Here is a 22,630-nt window from a genome sequence, read left to right on the forward strand (position 1 = left end):
TTTCTTTAACACATGAAGGTCAGTCAATGCGGAACATTTCAAGAACTTTGAAAGTTTCAAGTGCAGTCGCAAAAACCAAAAAAGAGGACCGCCACAGGGAGTAAGACCCAGAGTTACCTCTCCTGTAGAGGATAAGTTCATTAGAGTTAACTGCACCTCAGATTGCAGCCCAAATAAATGCTTCACAGAGTTCAAGTAACAGACACATCTCAACATCAACTGCTCAGATGAGACTGCGTGAATAAGGACTTCTTGGTCAAACTGCCGCAAAGAAACCACTACTAAAGGACACCAACAACAAGAAGAGACTTGCTTGGGCCAAGAAACATGAGGAATGGACCTTACACCAGTGGAAATCTGTCGTTTGGTCTGATGAGTCCAAATTTGAGATTTTTGGTTCCAACCGGCGTGCCTTTGTGAGACGCAGAGTAGGTGAACGGATGATCTCCACATGTGTGGTTCCCACCATGAAGCATGGAAGAGGAGGTGTGATGGTGTGGTGGTGCTTTGCTGGTGACACTGTCAGTGATTTATTTAGAATTCAAGGCACACTTAACCAGCATGGCTACCAAAGCATTCTGCAGCGATATGCCATCCCATCTGGTTTGCGCTTAGTAGGACTATAATTTGTTTTTCAGCAGGACAATGACTCAAAACACACCTCCAGGCTGTGTAAGGGCTATTTGACCAAGAAGGAGAGTGATGGAGTGCTGCATCAGATGACCTGGCCTCCACAATCACCGACCTCAACCCAATTGAGATGGTTAGGGATGAGTTGGACCGCAAAGTGCAGGAAAAGCAGCCAACAAGTGCTCAGCATATGTGGGAACTTCTTCAAGACTTTTGGAAAAGCATTCCAGGTGAAGCTGGTTGAGAGAATGCCAACAGAGTGCAAAGCTGTAAAGGCAAAGGGTGACTACTTTTTAGGTTATTACTGTAACGATCGTCGTCATATTCCTCCTCCTCGTATGAGGAGGAGCATGGATCAGACCAACACGCAGCGAGGTATGTGGACATAATGATTTATTAGACAAAAACGACGAAACACGAAATAACACTTTAGAAATACAAAATAACAAAACGAACTAAACAGGCCTAAACTTACGAACTTACATGAAACGAAGAACACACGAACAGACAAGCCGAAACAGTCCCGTGTGGTAACATGTACTGACACGGAAGACAACCACCCACAACAAACAATGTGAAACAACCTACCTTAATATGACTCTCAATCAGAGGAAACGCCAAACACCTGCCTTTAATTGAGAGCCATACCAGGCAACCTATTAACCCAACATAGAAAACACATAACATAGACTACCCACCCAAAACTCACGCCCTGACCAATTAAACACATACCAAACAACAGAAAACAGGTCAGGAACGTGACAATTACATGATTCCATATGTTTTATGTAATAGTTTTGACGTCTTCACTATAGTAAAAATAAAGAAAAACCCTTGAATGATTAGGTGTGTCCAAACTTTTGACTGGTACTGTATGTGTCATGGGTGTTTTTTTGTATTGTATTACTTTTTTTATAATATTTTATATATGCTGATTGATATTCCAACCAATGATATATGATTGAAAGTTGCTGCCTTGTTTGCTGTCTTGTTGGGTGTTATGTTTTTGTTGTTATTTGTGTTGTGTAATGTCATATTGATTTTAAAAAATGTATACAAAAACTTTATTGACAAAAAGAAATGTGTGCAGGTACAGGTTAGTCGAGGTAATTTGTACATGTAGATAGGGGTAAAGGGAGAATGCATAGATAATAAACAGCGAGTAGCAGAAGTGTAAAAACAAAGGGCGGGGAATGGGGTGTCAATGCAAATAGTCTAGGTGGCCAATTGATTAATTGTTCAGCCTTTTGGACCTAGACTTGGCGCTCCAGTACCGCTTGCAGTGTGATAGCAGAGAGAACAGTCTCTGTCTTGGGTGACTGGAGTCTTTGACATTTTTTGAGCCTTCGTCTGACGGCGCCTAGTATATAGGTCCCGGGTGGCAGGAAGCTTGCCCCCAGTGATGTACTGGGCCATACACCTGACAGTCGGATGCCGAGCAGTTGCCATACCTGGCGGTGACGCAACTGGTCAGGATGCTCTCGATGGTGCAGCTGTAGAACTTTGATCTGGGGACCCATGCCAAATCTTTTCAGTTTCCCGAGGGGGAAAAGGTGTTGTCGTGCCCTCTTCACAACTGTCTTGGTGTGTTTGGACCATGATAGTTTGTTGGTGATGTGGACACCAAGGAACTTGAAACTCTCAACCCAATCCACTACAGCCCCGTCGATGTGAATGGGGGGGTGTTCAGCCCTCCTTTTCCTGTAATCCACGATCATCTCCTTTGTCTTGCTCACGTTGAGGGAGAGGTTGTTGTCCTGGCACCACACTGCCAGGTCTATAACCTCCTCCCTATAGGCTGTCTCATCGTTGTCGGTGATCAGGCTTACCACCGTTGTGTCGTCAGCAAACTTAATGATGGTGTTGGAATCATGCTCGGCCACGCAGTCGTGGGTGAACAGGGAGCACAGGAGGGGACTAAGCACACATCCCTGAGGGGCCCCCATTTTAAGGATCAGCGTGTCAGATGTGTTGTTGCCTACCCGTCAGGAAGTCCAAGATTCAGTTGCAGAGGGAGCTGTTTAGTCCCAAGGTCCTTAGCTTAGTGATGAGCTTTGTGGGCACTATGGTGTTGAAGCTGAGCTGTAGTCAATGAACAGCATTCTCACATAGGTGATCCTTTTGTCCAGATAGGAAAGGGCAGTGCGAAGCGCAATTGAGATTGCGTCATCTGTGGATCTGTTTGGGCGGTATGCAAATTGGAGTGGGTCTAGGGTTTCCGGGATGAAGGTGTTGATGTGAACCATAACCACCCTTTCAAAGCACTTCATGCCTACAAACGTGAGTGCTACGGGGCAGTACTCATTTAAGCAGGTTACCTTCGCTTTCTTGGGCACAGGGACTATGGTGTTCTGCTTGAAACATGTAGATATTACAGACTCAGTCAGGGAGAGGTGGAAAATGTCAAAGACACTTGCCAATTGGTCCGTGCATGCTCTGAGTACACGTCCTGGTAATCCGTCTGGCCCCGCGGCCTTGTGAATGTTGACCTGTTTAAAGGTCTTGGTCACATTGGCTAGGGAGAGCGTGATCACTCAGTCGTCCGGAACAGCTGGTGCTCTCATGCATGCTTCAGTGTTGCTTTTTTCGAAGCAAGCATAAAAGGCATTTAGCCCGTCTGGTAGGCTCGCGTCACTGGGCAGGTTGTGGCTGGGTTTCCCTTTGTAGTCCGTAATAGTTTGCAAGCCCTGCCACATCCGACGAGCATCAGAGCCGGTGTATTAAGATTCAATCTTTGTCCTGTATTGATGCTTTACCTGTTTCATAGTTCGTCTGAGGACATAGCAGAATTTCTTATAAGCGTCCATATTAGTGTCCCGCTCCATGAAAGTGGCAGCTCTAGCCTTTAGCTCGGTGCGGAAGTTGCCTGTAATCCATGGCTTCTGATTGGGATATGTACGTACGGTCACTGTATTTTTGAGCGGCAGGTAGCCTAGTGGTTAGAGCGTTGGGCCAGTAACTGAAAGGTTGCCAGATCAAATCCCTAAGCTGACAAGGTAAAAATCTGTCGTTCTTCCCCTGAACAAGGCAATTAACCCACTAGGCTGTCATTGTAAATAAGAATTTGTTCTTAATTGATTTGCCTAGTTAAATATAGATTTTTAAAAATCAAAAAAATGGATGAAGTCGTTGATCCACTTATTGATGAAGCCGGTGACTGAGGTGGTATACTCCTCAACTCCACTGGATAAATCACAGAACATATTCCAATCTGTGCTAGCAAAACAGTCCTGTAGCGTAGCATCCACGTCATCTGACCACTTCTGTATTGAGCGAGTCACTGGTACTGGTACTGCTTGTAAGCAGGAATTAGGAGGATAGAATCAGATTTGCCAAATGGAGGGCGAGGGAGAGTTTTGTACGCGTCTCTGTGTGTGGCGGAAAGGTGGTCTAGAGTTTTTTTCCCTCTGGTTGCACAAGTGACATGCTGGTAGATATTAGGTAAAACGGATTTAAGTTTGCCTGCATTAAAGTCCCAGGCCACTAGGAGCGCCGCTTCTGGATGAGCATTTTCTTGTTTGCTTATGGCCTTATACAGCTCGTTGAGTCCGGTCTTAGTGCCAGCGTCAGTTTGTGGTGGTAAATAGACGGCTATGAAAAATATAGCTGAAAACTCTCTTTTTAGATACTGTGGTCTACAGCTTATCATGAGGTACTCTACCTCAGGTGAGCAATACCTCGTGACTACCTCAATATTAGACATCGCGTACCAGCTGTTATTGACAAATAGACACACCCCTCATCTTACCGGACATAGCTGTTTGTCCTGCCGATGTACGGAAAACCCAGCCAACTGTAAATTATCCATGACGTTGTTCAGCACAAGATATTACCGTTTTTAATGTCCGGTTGGTAGGATAGTCTCGAACGGAGCTCATCCAGTTTATTCTCCAGTGATTGCACGTTGGCCAATAGAACGGATGGTAGAGGCGGGTTACCCACTGGCCCACGAATTCTCACAAGGCACCCTGATCTGCACCCCTGTATTTCCTTCTTTTCTTCTATCGAATAATGGGGATTTGGGTCTTGTCTGGGAGCAACATTGTATCCTTTGCGTCAGACTCATTAAATAATAAATATTCATCCAGTTCGAGGTGAGTAACCGCTGTTCTGATATTCAGAAGCTCTTTTCGGTCATAAGAGACGGTTATGTACAAAATAAGTTACAAACAATGCGGAAAAAAAACACACAAAATATCACAATTGCTTAGGAGCCCGTTAAGCGGCAGCCATCCCCTCCGGCGCCATTCTTTCAGTATGTAATGTATTGTCAATAATAATGACATTTTCAAGGTTAATAAATCCGGTTCATCCGGTTCACCATTCATAGAGAGTTATAGGAAGAACCCTCCAAAGCTTTAAGGGTTCTTGATAGAACCGTTCATGGGTTGATATTTTAACTGTCCTATTTCTATAGAGGAAGAATCTAATTATCCCATGTTGTGATAGATTTTAATACCGTAACATGATTTGTTCGTGAGGAAATATTTGAATATTAAAGGTTTAATAGTGTCTTAGTTTTGTAGTTTAATTGGTTTTGTTCAACTAGTGTAAAATTGTTTTGTTCAACTAGTGTAAAATTGTTTTGTTCAACTAGTACCAAACAATTTTGAACCACCATCATCCATTTCCTGAACAGAAGCATAACCTAGATAACGTATCTTTTCCAGAACATATAAGGCTTCACTAGAAACATAACTTGGATATGATAGGCCCGTAATCCCAGGGGACAAATAGATTGCATCCCAAATGACACCCAATTCCCTATAAAGTGCACCCTGGTCAAAAGTAGTGCACTATATTGGGAATAGGTTGCAATTTGGGACTCATACCACGTGTCCATGAATGTCATAATTCATATCCCGACAGAGGGGAAAGTTAGATAAGTGATCACCCTTGGACTGCTGTCTTATCTCTGACGTCAGTCGGCACATCATTAAGATTACCATGTTGTGCTCCAGCCCAGTGATTGGCATGTTGTTATCTGCACCCACCTGGTAAGTGATCTGGAATGTTGCCTATTGAGTACAATTAAATCCAGGCTTCTCTTGAAATTGCACCCCTGGAGGTCAGTGTCCCAGGGCCCCAAATGCGGGTTTGCACTGTTTGAAGTTACTTTGAGAAGATTTGGGCAAGAAGTTTAAAGCATGGTAATATTGGGTTAATTTGCTTTTATTGGTTTTCGGTTGTGAAACGCTACTAAAGTTATCGGATGGTGGCAGTGGCTACAAAAACAAACCCAAAGCGTGTAGGATTGTATTCAGTTTTTTTTCTCCATAGACCGCTTACAAGGTAAGGACACAAATGTATTCTTGCACTTTGGGGTTGTAATCTTCTTAGTATTGTTCCTCACCTACCAACCTACCTGCCTGCCTTCCTACTTGCCTGCCTTCCCACCTACCTACCTGCCTACTGATCTGCCTTCCTGCCTGCTGACCTACTAACCTACCTGTCTGCCTACCAACCTATCTACCTGCCTACCCATCTGTCTACACTGTAAAAAAAAAAAAAAGTCCTGTAATTTTTACAGTACATTACTGGCAGCACAGTAGCCAGTAGGTTACTGTAACTTTACAGTAAAATACTGACAGCACAGATCTTTACTGAAACACAAATGTGCAGCATATTAAGTTAACAGCTGACTACAGCAACATGGTGTATTTCTAGATGTTACAGTGCATTACTGGAAGTATAGTGGTTAGTAAACTGTTGCTGATTTACAGTGCAGGCAGCTTAGTGTCAACGACGGGCAGTATTTCTGTTACGTGTATTTGATATAGGTATTTCAATAGTGTCAATACCTATTCTGTCATTCGTAATTCACTGGCTTGAGGTACAATTCAACAATTTAATTAGAATACATGTATTTTGTAATGCACAAATAAATGTGAAAGTAGCCCGCTTAAATTATTACAAGGAATAAACAGATAGCTGAAATGTTCCTTGGCCAGGAATGACATGCTAGCTAGTGATAAAGGTATCTTCTCCAGCTAGCTAGCAACCGATCTAATTGTTGTAACTTGCTAGCTGTTTTTTTATATTTTTTTTATTGTGAATATGTATAAGTAGCCTTCATCATTGTTCAGAGGTGGAACTTAAATGTGCATTTCATCTCTAGGACAGGAAATTACGTTGAAAAAGTGGCGGCAACTTCCTCTGGGGGGGGGGGGGGGGGGGGGTCCTTTGATGCACTGACTGTAAGTTGCTCTGGACAAGAGCGTCTGCTAAATGACCAAAATATAAATGTAAAAATTAACACTTGGGTATTATTATTCTAAGGAGCTGCGCTCTCAAACTGTTTGTATTTTGATTTATATTTAAATGTTTACATTTTGGTCATTTAGCAGACACTCTTATTCAGAGCGACTTACAGTCAGTGCATTAAACTAAATTAGATAAACAAGAACATATCACATTCATAGCAAGTATGAGCAAGCAAGTATGAGCATAGCAAGCAGGTAAGATTACATTACCTTTACCGAGAACAGTGTATTTTTAAGACTACAAAAATCTATAGGACAAGTAGTGTAAAGCTAATACAGTCATCACGGCAGGACCCACTAATTTCATTCATACTGACAATTAAGAAATGCCACATTATCCTTGTCAATAGTTAGAGCAGAATGAGCACATTGCCTCAGACTGTTAGGCTGTTCATTTTCTAGCTCACAAACTATATTATTTTGCTGTGATTACTTATTTTATTCATTCTTGTCTCACATTTGTCTCACATTTTCATTCGGCTCTCCTGTGTCCTGCTCCCAGAGATCAACCAAGTGCTATTCATCAAGCACGGGCTGATTCACTCACCTATGAGGAGAACCATCCCTCTGCAGTTCAAACTATCCCTGCTGTCACTATTTAGACATTGAGACCACATATGCATTTGCCTGTTATCTTTTCTTGGTGGGTTTTGTCTTACACAGTCTAGAGAATTTTAGAGTTGAAGTACACCAACTACAGATCCACTGTTTGAGAATCGCGAATACTAAATTCAATGTAGAATCCGTTTGGAAGGTGACAAACACCAGTGGTGAGAATTATATTGTCCCCGTCAAGAGCCCAGGCTTTTTCCATAGATGGTAGAGTTCTTGGCTCTGGACCACACAAGCTTTATATTGCATTCTGCTTAGGCACTTTACAAGTGTTCAAATCTCAGTGTTAAGGTTAAAAGTGTTGTGAATGTTAAATCTGAGTGCTGATTCTATTGGGATTAACATCAGTGAGATTGAAATTGACACCGCATGCGGTGAATAAATGAAATGTTATTTGAATCACAACTGTGTGGTGGTGTTACTCGGCTGTGTTGAGTTAATTTCCGTTAACTTTATCAGAATGAAAAAGACGTGGGAGGGGCCTCATCCCAAAATGCTTTGTTGCTGGTAGATTTTTTTGAATAGTGTGTTTTAATATCTATGTTTCTGCATGCACATTGATTGATTAATTGATCTTATACTATGCAAAGATAAATATATTTTTCAAAACTAATACAATCTGTAAGGGGATGGATTTATTGCACCCATTACTGAGATGGTTGTTTCAGTTTAGATGCTTTAGCTAGTCTTGTTTGCTGAGTCCTTCACCAAAGCAGTTATTCTGAATGCAGGTTGCGGCTGATAAAATATTCCAATTGTTGGATATCCACCGCTGGATTCCAGTAGGAATTACAAATCATGTCATAAACCAGTTTATTGTGACTTGCAGGTCTGATGTTGCTGATGAGCCAAGATTTTCAGGAGACAATGTAAGGTCATACAGGTTTTATGTTTAATCCAAACACTTTTACTTTACTTTCTGGATCCATAGGCTCAACACACTCTCCTCTTGACCTTAACGAGGAGTTAGACTTGAAACCGTTTTTATAGTTTCATAATGTCAAAATTGTTTTTTTTATCGTAATTGAATATTATATATATATATATGTTATTGTAAATATTGATCACATTACTTGTGTATCTTATATTTTGATACATTGAATGTTAATATTGTGGACCTATGTTATATATTTTGACCTCCTGTTTCAGGAAGTGATGTCACTGAGTTCTGCCCCTGTATATAAGCACCTCCATCCCCACCTGGGATATGGATGCCTGATGAAGACCTAAGGGTCGAAACGTTGTTACAATAAAATCACCTGGGAGAATGAGCAGCAGTATGCAGCGTTTTCCTTTCTGTTTTATATCTTTGACTTCACCATCTATTGTTATCTCCAAAGTTTTGGCATCTTCCATAAATTGCAGCTGCGAATCCGCCATAGAAATAGTTAGAATAAGATGAAGCTCGGGTAAAATCGATAAGTACTGAAAGATAGCTGACATGCGTTTCTCTACATTATAGTGGTCCCGGTCCAACCTTTGCTGCAGTAAAGCAAAGCCTTTGGTTCTCACATGGGAAGGGAAATGATAGGCTACAATGACTTTGCTCATGATCATGCACGCCGCAAATGACATGGTAACTATAAGTTACTTGAATTTTCTTTTGCGGGTGCATTTGCATTATCTGGATAGACACTTGTGGTTTCTAGCTAATTTTACACAAGCGTGTAGTGAAGCAACCCTTTAGTGGTCAAAAACATTCATCTTGGGGCGACAAGGGGAGCGGGTTTGCATAATGTGATCACATCACACAATTATACCATTTATAAAATGGTAATATATACATATTTTTAAGACTAGTTAAAAAACAAGTGAACATTTACAAATTATCCAATTGTTTATAATCATTTTCTGGAGAAAAAAAAAACAAGTGAAGATGCAAAAAACATAAGTTTGTAACCCCTATTTTTATTTGCGCAATGGCTCAGGCGGCTAAATGGACTCAAGGCTGTTTGGCTCATCTCAGTCACGAAGAGGAATAAATATACAGCTGTTTCTGATTAATAAACAATGCCATGCTGGTGGGTGGTAACATTCAAATAAAAGCCAGCCATGAAACGAAACGTAGGCTGAAAAGAATTGGTATGTCATATCATAGGAAAAGACTGCATTCACACGGCTTTCCACGAAATTTGAGGTTCGGGTGTGTCACGTCAAGCCCAAATATATCATACTTTGACTAAAACGATGACTTATTGACTTAAATCGTTGTGCAACATCACGGGTAAGCTCTGGCCATCATCTTTTAGCTCGAAAAAGTGGATTTCTACTGCTGTGTGGCTTTTATAATAAGGTTGATTTAAAAAAAAGAAGTAATAAATCACAGTCATAGGAAGTAAAACGTTTTTGGAACCTTTACTGAGAATGTTGTTGTAGTTAAGGATACATTGGGGTCGTCAAGGTATTTTGTATATTTAAAACAGACCAAAAGGACTTGGCAAAACGCTCAACCAGGAAAGGTTTAAGAGTTGTTACCACTCTAATCTGTTCCCTATACACATTAAATTGGTAGGGCACTACTTCCACGTATCTGTTCAATTGGTAGGCATTCTCACTAACCGGTGCAAAAATATATAGCCACTAACAAGGTACGTATCGAAATATGATAATGACCCAACAATTCTTTGCCGTCCCACAACATTGATAGAATGCTCCAGTAAATATATAGCAAAATAGGAATACAGTACTTTTATTGATGTATTGTAATAAAATTACAGCAATTGCTGTTGAGTGAGTAATTATATATTACAGCATACCAATTAAAAAGGTGTGTTTTATATCACTTGCACTTGAAGAGGCCCTAACAAAGGCTTCTAAACTGGCATTGACTAACTGGCGAAACAGATCAAAAGGACATGGCTAAACCATTAAAGATTTTAGACTTGCTGATAACCTGATCTGTCCCCTACACACATTCAATTGTTACGGAACTACTACCAAATTTCTGTTAAATTGGTTCAACACTCTCACTAACAGGTGCTAAAAATATTGCCTCTTACAAGACATGCCTCAACATATGTTAATGAGCCAGAAACAACAATACCATGCACCCACTAGTGTTCAAAGGGTTTTTGGTGCTCTAAAAATACGGCATGGTACTGTATTCTGTGGGGTGGTACTTAATTACACTACATTACTGGCAGTGCAGTAGCCAGTAAATTACTTTCAATATACAGGAAACGTTTTTTTTTAGTTTTAAAACACAGAACTGTAGTCTGTGGCACATAGCTTAGTGGTTAAAGCGCGTTGGGCCAGTAACTGAAAGGTCGCTGGTTCTAATCCCGAGCCGACCAGGGGAAATATCTATGCCCTTGAGTAAGGCACCTAACCCTAATTGCTACTGTACGTCACTCTGGATAAGAGTGTCGGCTAAATAAGGGGTTAAGTGCCTTACTACACTTGTTGGCTGCTTTTCCTTCACTCTGCGGTCCAACTCATCCCAAACCATCTCAATTGGGTTGAGGTCGGGTTATTGTGGAGGCCAGGTCATCTGATGCTGCACTCCATCACTCTCCTTCTTGGTCAAATAGCCCTTACACAGCCTGGACGTGTGTTGGGTCATTGTCCTGTTGAAAAACAAATGATAGTCCCACTAAGCACAAACCAGATGGCATGCATAATGCTGTGGTAGCCATGCTTTCTAAATAAAATCCCTGACAGTGTCACCAGCAAAGCACCCCCACACCATTACACCTCCTCCTCCATGCTTCACGGTGGGAACCACACACGCGGAGATCATCCGTTCACCTACTCCTTGTCTCACAAAGACACAGAGGTTGGAACCAAAGGTCTCAAATTTGGACTCATCAGACCAAAGGACAGATTTCCACTGGTCTAATGTCCATTGCTTGTGTTTCTTTGCCAAGTAAGTCTCTTATTGTTATTGGTGTCCTTTAGTAGTGGTTTCTTTGCAGAAATGCCTTCCTACCTACAGCACTTACTTACTGCACAGGAATTCCTCCAAGAAGATCTTCACTCACCAGGCTGTGATAGGAGTTCCAGTAAGTCAGGACAGGATTTTATTGCACCGCCACCATGGAGCTAAGTCCAAAGTCCACTATGGAGCACAGTCCAATAGTGAGTCCTTAGACAGACAGCAGAGGTCCTGCTGTGGCTGCCTGCCTCTCTGTCTGTCTGTCTGTCTGGGCTCCTGCTCCCTCGGGCTATGAGGAACTAGTTAGGGTGATTTAGGCTATCCCCTCTTTCAAAATGTACGTACCTCAGGGCCACTTCCATGCGGACCAGGGCCAGGCCCTATGCCAGGTCCAGCCTCTGGATCTGTTGTCTTCGGAGGGATCGTCGACATGTGAGTACTGCTACTGACCTGGACTGGTAATCTTGCTTGTACTGTTATTACGGTTGCTGTTACCGACCTGGACTATAACTGCTTCTGTTACTGTTACTGTTCTAGCTGCCTCTCAAGCTACTAGGTGCCTCTCAGAATGTTTTGTTTGTTTGTGACACGAAAGGTGTGATCATATAGCCTGATGGTGCAGTTCAGCGTTTTCCAAACTCGGTCCTGGGGACCCCAAGGGGGTGCACGTTTTAGTATTCTTCTCTAGCACTACACAGGTGATTCAAGTAATCAAAATGTAATCAAAATATGCACCCCCATTGGGTCCCCGGGACCGGATTTGGGATTTGTGCTTTGGCCAACTCCTCTCTCTGTTCGTTCATTGTCAAGCCAAACATGTATGGCATTACAAGGAAAGAAGAGTTGGATACAGATATCCAGTGTGGAACCAGGCTAGTGGTCACAGTACTTTGATATATCAGTTGAATGTAGGGTGTGAAGACAGCTTCAGGGAGAGGGAACTTTCTTTTAAATCGTTCACTACTTATCAGATATGGACATTGGTGAATTTCCTCTTAATATCGTCATTTCCATTGCCAAACGTAGTTTCTTATTGTCCAAATCTGTTCATTCAATAAAAACATGGTCAATATGAATTACGTAAGTGTCACAGTAAGACAGTTCAGTGTATAGTTTTAGCCTATCAATCTGAGTGATAAGAATATAACACGATGGCTGTTCAGAGGCCGCCGCCTCTCATTTACTGAAGAATAAACCAGGGCCGTGTTCATAAAGCATCTCATAGTAGGAGTGCTGTTCTGGAATCAGTTTGGTTTCGCCTTTTAAATCATAATGAATAACGAGGGACCAGCACTCCTACTCTGTGATGCTTTGTGAATTCAGACTCAGATCGATTAACAAGTATAAGTACAAGCACTTGACTTGACTACTAACTTAGGCCTAGATTCAATCCGGACTGCAGAAGATCCGCATTATAGCGTGATTGACGTTTAAAGGTAATTTCTGATTGAGCCAACTGACTTATGCAGTGTTTACCGTGATGCGGTCTCCACGAAACACTGAAGCATTGCCTTTAAAATCGGATTGAATCTAGCCCTTAGTCAGACCTTGGTCGTCCACTTAATAACAAGCAGACACACAGAGGTCTCTTTAATCCCTGCCATTAGCCAATGCATGACACCCCAACACCTTGTGGACCCCAGGAAGAGTAGCTGCTGCATGTGAAACAGCTAATGGGGATCCTAAACCGCTAAACCTTCCCCACTCCCCAGCTCAGGAGCTGAAGACCGAGCCAGAGACCAGGCCAGATCAGGCGGAGGTCTGTCCAGTCTGTGGAGACAAAGTGTCTGGCTACCACTATGGGCTGCTCACCTGCGAGAGCTGCAAGGTAATGTAGGCTCAGCGTGATCGACGACACACTTCTTTTCAATGACACACTTGTTTCAAATAGTATTGGGATGATTTTGTCGACTGTTACATTGAGCCTGCCTGGAGTGGCAGATGGGATGTTGTTGTTTTTCCTTACTTTTGGGACTATTTATTTGTTCCATTACACCAGGCCAGCTCAGTCAAGAGCAGCAACATGAAACCAATAGTATTTTTATTTAACCTCTCTATCGTAGATCTTATTTAACCTCTCTATCGTAGATCTAAGTGATTTCATTGTTTCCTTTGAGACATAACAAGGCACACAAACGGCATCCCAGCAGCAGCTTGATTGAGCTCTGTCCCCCCCTCGCTCTGTCTATCTCCTCTCCCTCTCTATCTGCAGGGTTTCTTCAAGCGTTCGGTGCAGAACAACAAGCGTTACACCTGTGCAGAGAGACAGAGCTGCCCCATGAACCCCTCCCAGAGGAAACGCTGCCCCTACTGCCGTTTCCAGAAGTGCCTGGCCGTGGGCATGAAGAGAGAGGGTACGGCACTCGCTCATTCACTCACGTGCACGTGCACACACACACTTAAACCAAATGCATACACCCACACTCAAACTCATGCATACACACACCTAAACAATCAATGTGTGTCCTCAAAACAATCCTTGAGACCCAGCACAGGACAGACCTGTGGGACTCAGAAAGCATTTAAAGCAGGGATGGGCAACTAGTGAGCCCCTTTTGAAGGCCCTCTGATCAGTCCAGAGCACCCGAGTGGCGCTGCTTCTCAGTGCTAGAGGCGTCACCACAGACCCCCTGGTATGAGTCCAGGCTATATCACAACCGACCGTGATTGGGAGTCCCATAGGGCGGCGCACAAATGGCCCAGCGTCGTCCGGGTTTGGCCGGTGTAGGCCGTCATTGTAAATAAGAATTTGTTTTTAACTGACTTGCCTTAGTTAAATAAAGGTTACATTTACAACATCAACAAACAAAAATATCCTGCGAGCAACAGCGGCCCCCACCCCCTGATGAGTTCAGATTGAGGCCCCCACCCCCATCAAAGTTGCCCATCCCTGATATACAGGTAACTGCCAGCATAAGGGACACCAACATAAAGTGTGTTAATAGGGCGTTGGGCCACCACAATGCAGAAAAGCTTCAATGCACCTTGGCATAGAGTCTATAAGTGTCTGGAATTATATTGGAGGGATGTGAGACTTCTTCCAAGAGAAATTCCATAATTTGGTGTTTTGTTGATGGTGGTGGAAAACGCTGTCTCAGGCACCGCTCCAGAATCTCCCATAAGTGTTCAACTGGTTTGGGATCTGGTCACTGAGACGGCCATGGCATATGGCTTACATTGTTTTCATGCTCATCAAACCATTCAGTGACCACTCCTGCCCTGTGGATTGTCATCTCATGGGGGCATAGCCATGGTAGCCAAAGTAATGGCCAAAATAATGGCCTGCCCAGAATTATTAATAATGACCGTAAGCATGATGGGATGTTAATTGCTTTATTCATTAATTCAGGAAACACACCTGTGTGAAAGCACCGGCTTTCAATATACTTTATCACTCATGTACTGAAATGTTCCCATTATGTGTACCTGTGGAAATCTCCTCTGCTAGCTTGCATAATGCCTTACCTTTACTTCCATTGACACCCTTCCATGTTCTGCTCCCTCATATGACTTATCTGTGGACTCATAAACCAGAACTGAATCAGATAGTGTACACTAAAACATGCTGACATCAGACCTGGGTTCAAGTAGTATTGGTTTGTCTTTTCAAATCCTTTTACTGAGTTTGATTGAGCTTACCCGGCAGTGCTGGCACAATGGGAGTTAGAACCATTCGAATATTCCCCGAACATATGCAATCCCTGCCCACTGAGCCCTCCTGGCAGGATTGTTACTCCTGTTACTCTCTCTTCATTTGTTATAGTGTCAATACATTCATTCACATGTAACTTTAAAAATATATAGTTTTAATGTACTCATGTTACTCTCTTCATTATAGTGTCATTATACTCGTACCTCTACTGTATGTTACTCTCTGGTCCTACAGCGGTAAGGGCAGACCGAATGAGAGGTGGCCGGAACAAGTTTGGCCCTCTGTATCGACGAGACAGGCAGATGAAACAGCAGAGAGGGGTCTACCACCACCAGCAGCACAACACCACCCCCTACAGGATCAAACTGGAAAGTGCACAAACGCACCAGCCTTCCGTTTCAAACAACATTCACCTAATGTCCAGTCACACATCGGCACCCCTGCCCTCTGACAATTTCCACCAATCACAGGCCTACCCCTCTAATATGGGCCATTCAGAGCTCCCCCCCATGCTTCTGGACTGCACCATGAACCGGGACAGGAGGGCTCTAGCTCCTCCCCCGTCCCTGGCTTACCCTGAACTGTACCACCGTTCCTTCCATGGAGGGGGATCAGGATACCACCAGGAGAAAAGTGAGAGGACGCCTTACAGCTACGGCCCGGCACCTCCAACCCCGCCCACGCCTAACGGGTTACTCACCCCACTCACCACGCCCACAACTACCCTGAGCTCAACCCCGACCTTAACCTCCACGTTGACTGCTCCCACACCTAGCTTCCTGGCCCAGCTTCTGGAGGGTGAGCCGGATGAGCGCCAGCTGTGTGCCAAGGTGCTGGCCAGCCTGCAGAGAGAGCAGGCAAGCCGTGGGAAACACGACCGCCTCAACACCTTCAGTATCATGTGTAAAATGGCCGACCAGACTTTGTTTGGGCTCGTGGAATGGGCCAGGAACAGTGCTCTCTTCAAGGAGCTCAAGGTCATACACACACACACAACAAAAATTATTATCATAGAAAACAATGGGACACTTTCAATTCACTTCCTGAATCGACCGCGTTGAGAGGTGAACTGACCTGTGTGTGGTTCTGGTGGTTACTCCTTTAGGTGGAGGACCAGATGGTGCTGCTGCAGAGCTGTTGGAGTGAGCTGCTGGTGCTGGATCACCTGTGTCGACAGGTGGCGTACAGCAGAGAAGGCTGCATCTATCTGGTCACAGGACAACAGGTAGCTATCACCTCCAATCCCTGTCCTCCTTCCCGTCCTCCTCGTGGTCGTCCTTGTACTTGTTCTCATGCTCGTCCTCATCCTCTTCCTCACAATTTCCATCTCCTCCTCCTCCTCAATTAGCTCATACTATAATGCATTGCCTGAATAATACAATAGGGCCGAAAGTCCCAACTAGTTTGAACGTCCTGTGTAGTCTGAAGAGTGGTGTGGAGCCTTCCTCTCACACTATGTCACTTGAGTATCTTACCTAGTTATTTTCAGATGATATCGTTTTGCTCTTTTGTAGCTTTGGCAACTATGTGTGTGTGCAATTGGCATGCTGACTACAGGAAATTCCACCCAATGGGTCTGGATGGTGTCAAGTCAGGAGGTCCTAAATATTCCTGTCTCTCTGATCCAGATTGAGGTGTCGAACATCCTGACCCAGGCAGGGGTCACTCTGACCAGTCTGGTGTCAAGGACTCAGGACCTGGTGGTTAAACTCAAGGCCCTCCACATGGACACACAGGAGTTTGTGTGCCTCAAATACCTGGTCCTCTTCAACCCTGGTGAGTCCTCCCGTCCTTCTGAATGTTACTTTGCTCTGATGTAGCTCTGCTGTAGGTCTCTGGTTTTGGTCCCTGGTTGACTGATTCTCAGCCAAGGAATCTCCACTGGAAACGGACAACTTGATTGGGTTTTTGTATTAGTCAATCTCATAGTAAAGACTTCCCAATTGTTCAAACTGTCTCTGCCTGTCTTTTTCACATTGCAGACGTGAAGTCAGTTTGGATAGTCCCCTACAAATGGTTTATAGATGTTCAACTAACTATGCACTAACTGTCTCTACCTGTCCTTCTCGACCCTGCAGATGTGAAGTCGGTGCAGGACCGCAGGCAGGTGGAGCGGACCCAGGAAAGGGTGAACCACACCCTGATGGACCACACCCTCTACACCCACCCGGGTCACACCGACAAGTTTGGCCAACTGCTGCTACGGCTTCCTGAGGTTCGCAGCATCAGCCTGCAGGTGGAGGAGTATCTGTACCAGCGCCACCTACTGGGTGATCTGCCCTGCAACTCATTGCTCACAGAGATGCTGCACGCTAAACACAGCTGAATACCGCCTTGCCCTGCTAACAGAGAATGCTTTACAACACCCTGGGACTGTCCCAAATGGCAACCTATTCCCTACATGGTGTACTACTTTTAACCAGGCCCCCATAGAGCTCTGGTCAAAAGTAGTGCACTATATACTGTAGTGAATAGGGTGGCATTTGGGACGTTTAACCCTGTTCCACTCAGAGATGCTGATTGGTATGCACTTCTGAACAACTACCTGCTGGAAGGGTGCCTGCTGGACTTGGCTGGTGGGCTCCCTCTCTTCACCTGGGTTGTGTTAATTTGGCACAGGGAGGGAGTACCTGGACTTGTCCAATAAAAAAAACGTGTTTTTGTATTCCATTGTAAAACATTTTTGCCAAGGTGTAGCATGGTAAACACGACCATGGGGTCTGTTCAATAGGGCACATCGTAGCAAAACATTTTGCAACGGAAAGCAAACAGGACAAATATAGGTATTACCTCCCTGTTTCACTGCATTTCAAAACATTTTCTCCATACTGAACATCACCGTGATGCCCAGGACTTGTTCAACTGCCAATAAGCCTGTTATATGTCCACCAAGATTGTAATCTTTGCTCAAAGGTAGACATTGTCCCAAAGCACAGATCTGAGATCAGGGCCCAGTTTTTCAAAAGTTACCTATCTGCATAGAATGAAAGAATCATTGACTTGAATGGGGACTCCGGTTCTATATATTCTTTCTTTGCATTTACTCCTATCCGATAGCTGAAATCCATTTTTCAAAAGCTGGACCCAATGACCCTAACGCCAATCCTAACCATTAAGGGGATAAGACATTAACATCTGATCCAGGGCCTGTGGTTAATAACAACATCCATCTGCTTTCAGATGAGTTTGAGTAATGTAATAGTAATGGAGATAACTCCAATTGATCATTTGTTTGAAACCCTGAGTTAACTAGTCAGTATTCAGTCAGATGGGAGTAGGAACCAAAACGCTGCTATATGCTTTCTCCTCTTCTCCTGTACACACATTATGCAGACGACATATACATATCTTTTGACAAGACAATGTTGTGTATCGTTTTTATCTGTCAGATAAAATCTGGAGTAAAGCATGTCATCCCTTTACCACAAGACCTGTTTGAAATAAACAAGCAGAGGCGTCACGTGCCCCTTCAGATTTGTCCTGTACATTTTATTCTTTTTTTGTTCCTTCTCTGTAATGCTACTCGCCACTTAGCAATTGTTGCAGTTGGCTTTAGCAAGCCCAGATAGGTTCCCAATCTCATAACTAGCTACCAAGAAGCCATTTCAGGATATCAATCAAGTCAGAGTAGCTAGCTTGTCTAGCTTAGCTGGCATGCCTGTTGACAAGGTTGGTAGGCTTTAGAAAAGCAATAACTAAATGTACCGAATAAGATTCACATTCCTTTAATCTTGTACCCAGATTTGAGTATATTTCGTTTTAAAATAACCACTCAGGAGGATTGACTGCTCAAGAGGTATATGTATTGATATCCCAATTTTTTGGGGGGGGTTGATGCCAATTAAGCATAATGATTATGGTTCTAGATTGCAGGAAAAAGACATTTCAGCTGTTTGAAAAATGCTAAATTCGCCAACTTCCAGACGGGGGACCTAGCCCACCTCAACCATCCGTAAGCCATGCTCCCTCAAATTTTACCCCTGAAAACAAGAATTGTGGAAGCATCAAGTGTGTGTAAGCATGAAGCGCTCAACCTATACTGTCATTTCCACACACTTTTTTGTTGACATGGGCCATAGAGGGTACGCGTTTCAGTTACACACATACCATTTAGCCAACAGTTAGCTAGTCCCAGTGCAACGCTGACAGTATGAAGCGAGAGGAAAAAGACTGAAAAGGAAAGAAATTCCCTCAAACCTTTAAAACGTGGAACCGATAGGCAACGTAACTAAACTTTTAAAAAGGTTTTATAAGGCCTCCATACGAAAGATGCTTTAGAAATCATTTAAGGACATACCATTCTGTATACATAAAGGGTGGAAAAAGAGCTGTCACGTTTAGAAAAACATTGTGTTAGAACACATTTTAATATAGTACAAATCAGCTTCTAAATGGATTCGTGAAGCACCTACTGTATGTAGCCCTATAAATGGGTTTATGAAGGCTTTGTTAAGCATTTAAAGTTGTTCATTTAAGGTGGGTCCAGAAACACTAAGAATGAGCATGACATAAATGAAAGGGGTAATGGTGATTTTTAAAAGGATTTTATTAGCCTGGTCCAGTTATCTGTAATCATGAACAATTTTGCGAGAGGAACACAAATACTCTGCCCACATCGACACGGTGGTAACAGAGCAAAATAAAAAAAGACTACATACAGGACATGTCTTCTATGAAATGAACATCTGAATCACCACTTTAAATGGAGAAAAAAATAAAATCATAATAATCATAATAGAATCTTGAAACTAAAAAATCCTTCTAATCTTTACCCAACAAACACACCTTGGGGTTACATGACTGACTTACTGTCTACAGGAGAATTGCACAGAATCCAGTTATAGGTTGACTATCGCATACGTACTCTCCTTTACAAACACCAACACAGTCACACACGTCCATTCATCTCACACTCCTTGCCATACACACTGAACATACAAACCCATTGTCAAACTTTTTAGAGAGACCAAAAAATCTATCAGATTTCCATTTGAAATCTCAGTCAAAACGACAGGAACGTGATGTTGTTGTTGGGAGGCAGTTTGTGATGTGAAACAAGACAGGAGAGATGGCAGCTGATTGGCTGGCTGGCCTACATCAGCTGATATAGTGCTAAATGAAGACAAGAGGGAATCAGAACCCACTAGTGCCTACAGGTTCGACCAGAAACACGGGTTGTGTTCCAAATGGTACCCTATGGGGTCAAGGCTTACCCAAAACCCCAAATACTGTAGTACCACACCATACCCTGCAGCGGGACCGAATTAGGGCTGATACAGTCCCGATTATCCTTCATTCACAGGTAACATGTGTGTGTGTGATCTCAAATGACATAGCTTGTTCATTTTTGTCCTTCTGGGTTTATTTCTCAGATTGTGAAGAGTTCGCTAAGTCTCTGTTGTCAGACGGTTTTTCTACTCATTCACTCGCTCTTTCACTCACTGGCGCACTCTTCTCTCAGACACACGCACACCTCGCGAATGGTAAAGCAGCAGGCTAGCTTATTCATAGTTCAACTTGTTTGTACAAATCATTGTCAAAACTGAAAGTAATTAGCAATAAACAGCATTCATATATATTAAATTGTCATTCATTTTCGTTTCTTTTTCTCTTTCCACACAATGTGAATCCTGGGTAATGCTAAACAGAGTATAAAGTCCTCCTTCATTTTTTCCAGTTTCATTCATCAAGATAATAATGTACAACGGTATAACGCTATTTTCATTCCACCTCTCGTACTGAAATAGGAAATAAAGCAAGTAAAGGGGGTGTGGATTAGTTCTCATTTCTGCTCACGAAGGCCGAAGCGATTCACTCAGCACAACATGTCAAAAGTAGTGGTGTAAAAAAAAAACATCCAGATGTCTAGAGCTGAAGTAGAGTTGGAGCTGGGCGGAGTCCTTCATACCGCTCTGACTGACAGGCACGGCAGCCAGTCAAGAGTGCTAGAGCCCTCGGTGGACCCGCCCAATACAGTACCTCCCAGTCCTCGACTGGCCAACGAAAACACACCCGGGGGAGCCGAGTGGTTCGGGTGCGCCCTACATTCATGAGAGAGCAGTTTGCTAAGTCGGATTTCTTTCAGGGTGGGTTCTTCTGTCCCGTCTGCAGGGAGAGGCAGCAGACGGGAGGATAAAGAGTCCTGGAATTAAAGAAGAAAGAAGGTCAGATTAAAGAAACAGAAAAGAGAGAGAGAAAGAGAGGGAGATTGCGGGTCTGACCCCCATGTTCTGTTCAGAGAGCTGCGGCAGTGTGTGCGAGATGTTCCCTCTCGCGCTCACCACCAAGTGCTTAAGGTCACAATGGATGACTGTGGACGGGGTTAGTCAAGGGGAGGCAGTGGGAAAGCAGTAGGAGGCTGGGGGAGCCAGGCCCAGTACGGTGGGAAGAAGCCCTGTTCATTCTTGACCTATCACAACATTATTATTTTACAATCTAGGTAGATCAGGCTGGGGGGGGGGGGGGGCAATAAGAGGCCCCTACGGGATGTAGTGTGTGACAGACAGGGCCCTATGAATGGCTTTAGTAGTAGTGATTATCTGTAGCTGGCCCCCTTGTCACATGACATGTACAAATGTCCCCCATACACTGAGCTGATGAGGGTCATATTCATTGGTGCACACCGTAGCAAAACATATTGCAACGAAAAACAAGCGTTTCTTATTGGACACATTCAGGTAGTCCCTCCCTGTTTTGGTCCGTTTGCTTCCTAGTGAATACGACCCAGGTTGGTCTTAAAGGGGCAGAGACCATCTGGTTGGACAGGCTTAAAGGGGCAGGCGGTTTATACATGTCTGACACCAGTGTCATTTATTCCTTTCAGATCCTTCCGGCGGTCTACCTGACCAGCCTACTGAACCAAAGCAGTCCCCAAATCAACAGCCAACACTGGACCAAACCAATATAAGAGAAAGGAGGGGGGAGGAGGGGGTGGGGGGTTGACTGGGGGAAGAGGGGCCCCTGATTTACATATGTCCACCTTCTTCCTCCCCCTGCCCACCACCTCCTCCATCATTGAGATGTTCTCATTATTTGGGGGTGCCCAGCTTCTTGGGGGTGCCCGGGCGCTTGCTCTGCCACAGGTGCCCGGGGATGGTGAAGGCATCGACGCTCATGGACATGGTCTTGGACGGGATGGTGGTGAACTGTTTGCGGTCCGAACTATACTTGTAGATGGACTCCACCATGGCGGGGCTGATGACGCGAGGCCCGATGCCCGTTAGGCGCACCATCTCCTCGGTCTCTGGGTTCATGGTGTAGACGGCCCGGAACTGACAGCTGGAGTCACGGAAGAGGATGAGGAAGTGGTTGGCCTGGCATTTCTCCATCTCCTGAACCATAGAAGGAGAGGGGGAGATAAAAACAATGTTAAAAACGCTTCAACAGTGACACAATTCAATACGAATCCACATTAGAAAGAGTGAGAGAGCTTTGCCAATGTAAACATATGTTTCCCATGCCAATAAAGCCCTTTGAATTTAAGTGAGAGAGAGAAAGAGAGAGAGAGTCCCCTAAGCAAGCTAGTCCAGGGGCTCTGTTCACAAACACACCCACAGAGCCCCAGGACAACAACACAATTAGACCCAACCAAATCATGAG

The 22,630-nt window shown here is 43.8% G+C and overlaps 2 protein-coding genes across 4 annotated transcripts in view; one reads left to right on the plus strand and one right to left on the minus strand.

The window, feature by feature from the left end:
* The first annotated feature begins 11,561 nt into the window (after positions 1 to 11,561).
* nr5a5 (nuclear receptor subfamily 5, group A, member 5) lies at positions 11,562 to 17,448 on the plus strand. The gene is made up of 7 exons (XM_055882967.1): positions 11,562 to 11,811; positions 13,092 to 13,207; positions 13,592 to 13,733; positions 15,266 to 16,008; positions 16,137 to 16,256; positions 16,660 to 16,807; positions 17,110 to 17,448. Exons 1-7 carry the CDS (start codon positions 11,715 to 11,717, stop codon positions 17,355 to 17,357), a joined length of 1,614 nt encoding a protein of 537 aa, XP_055738942.1. The 5' UTR covers positions 11,562 to 11,714; the 3' UTR covers positions 17,358 to 17,448.
* A 2,111-nt stretch (positions 17,449 to 19,559) lies between these two features.
* The window catches only part of camsap3 (calmodulin regulated spectrin-associated protein family, member 3), a 54,446-nt gene continuing 51,375 nt past the window's right edge, over positions 19,560 to 22,630 (minus strand). For all 3 annotated transcript variants that reach the window (XM_055882936.1, XM_055882946.1, XM_055882956.1), the window contains one exon: positions 19,560 to 22,362. In XM_055882936.1, coding sequence (XP_055738911.1) covers positions 22,060 to 22,362 — 303 coding nt within the window. In that variant the 3' untranslated portion in view covers positions 19,560 to 22,059. The remainder of the gene's footprint in view (positions 22,363 to 22,630) is intronic.

Source organism: Salvelinus fontinalis, chromosome 2 (assembly GCF_029448725.1).
Source record: "Salvelinus fontinalis isolate EN_2023a chromosome 2, ASM2944872v1, whole genome shotgun sequence".
NCBI classification, from domain to species: Eukaryota; Metazoa; Chordata; class Actinopteri; order Salmoniformes; family Salmonidae; genus Salvelinus; species Salvelinus fontinalis.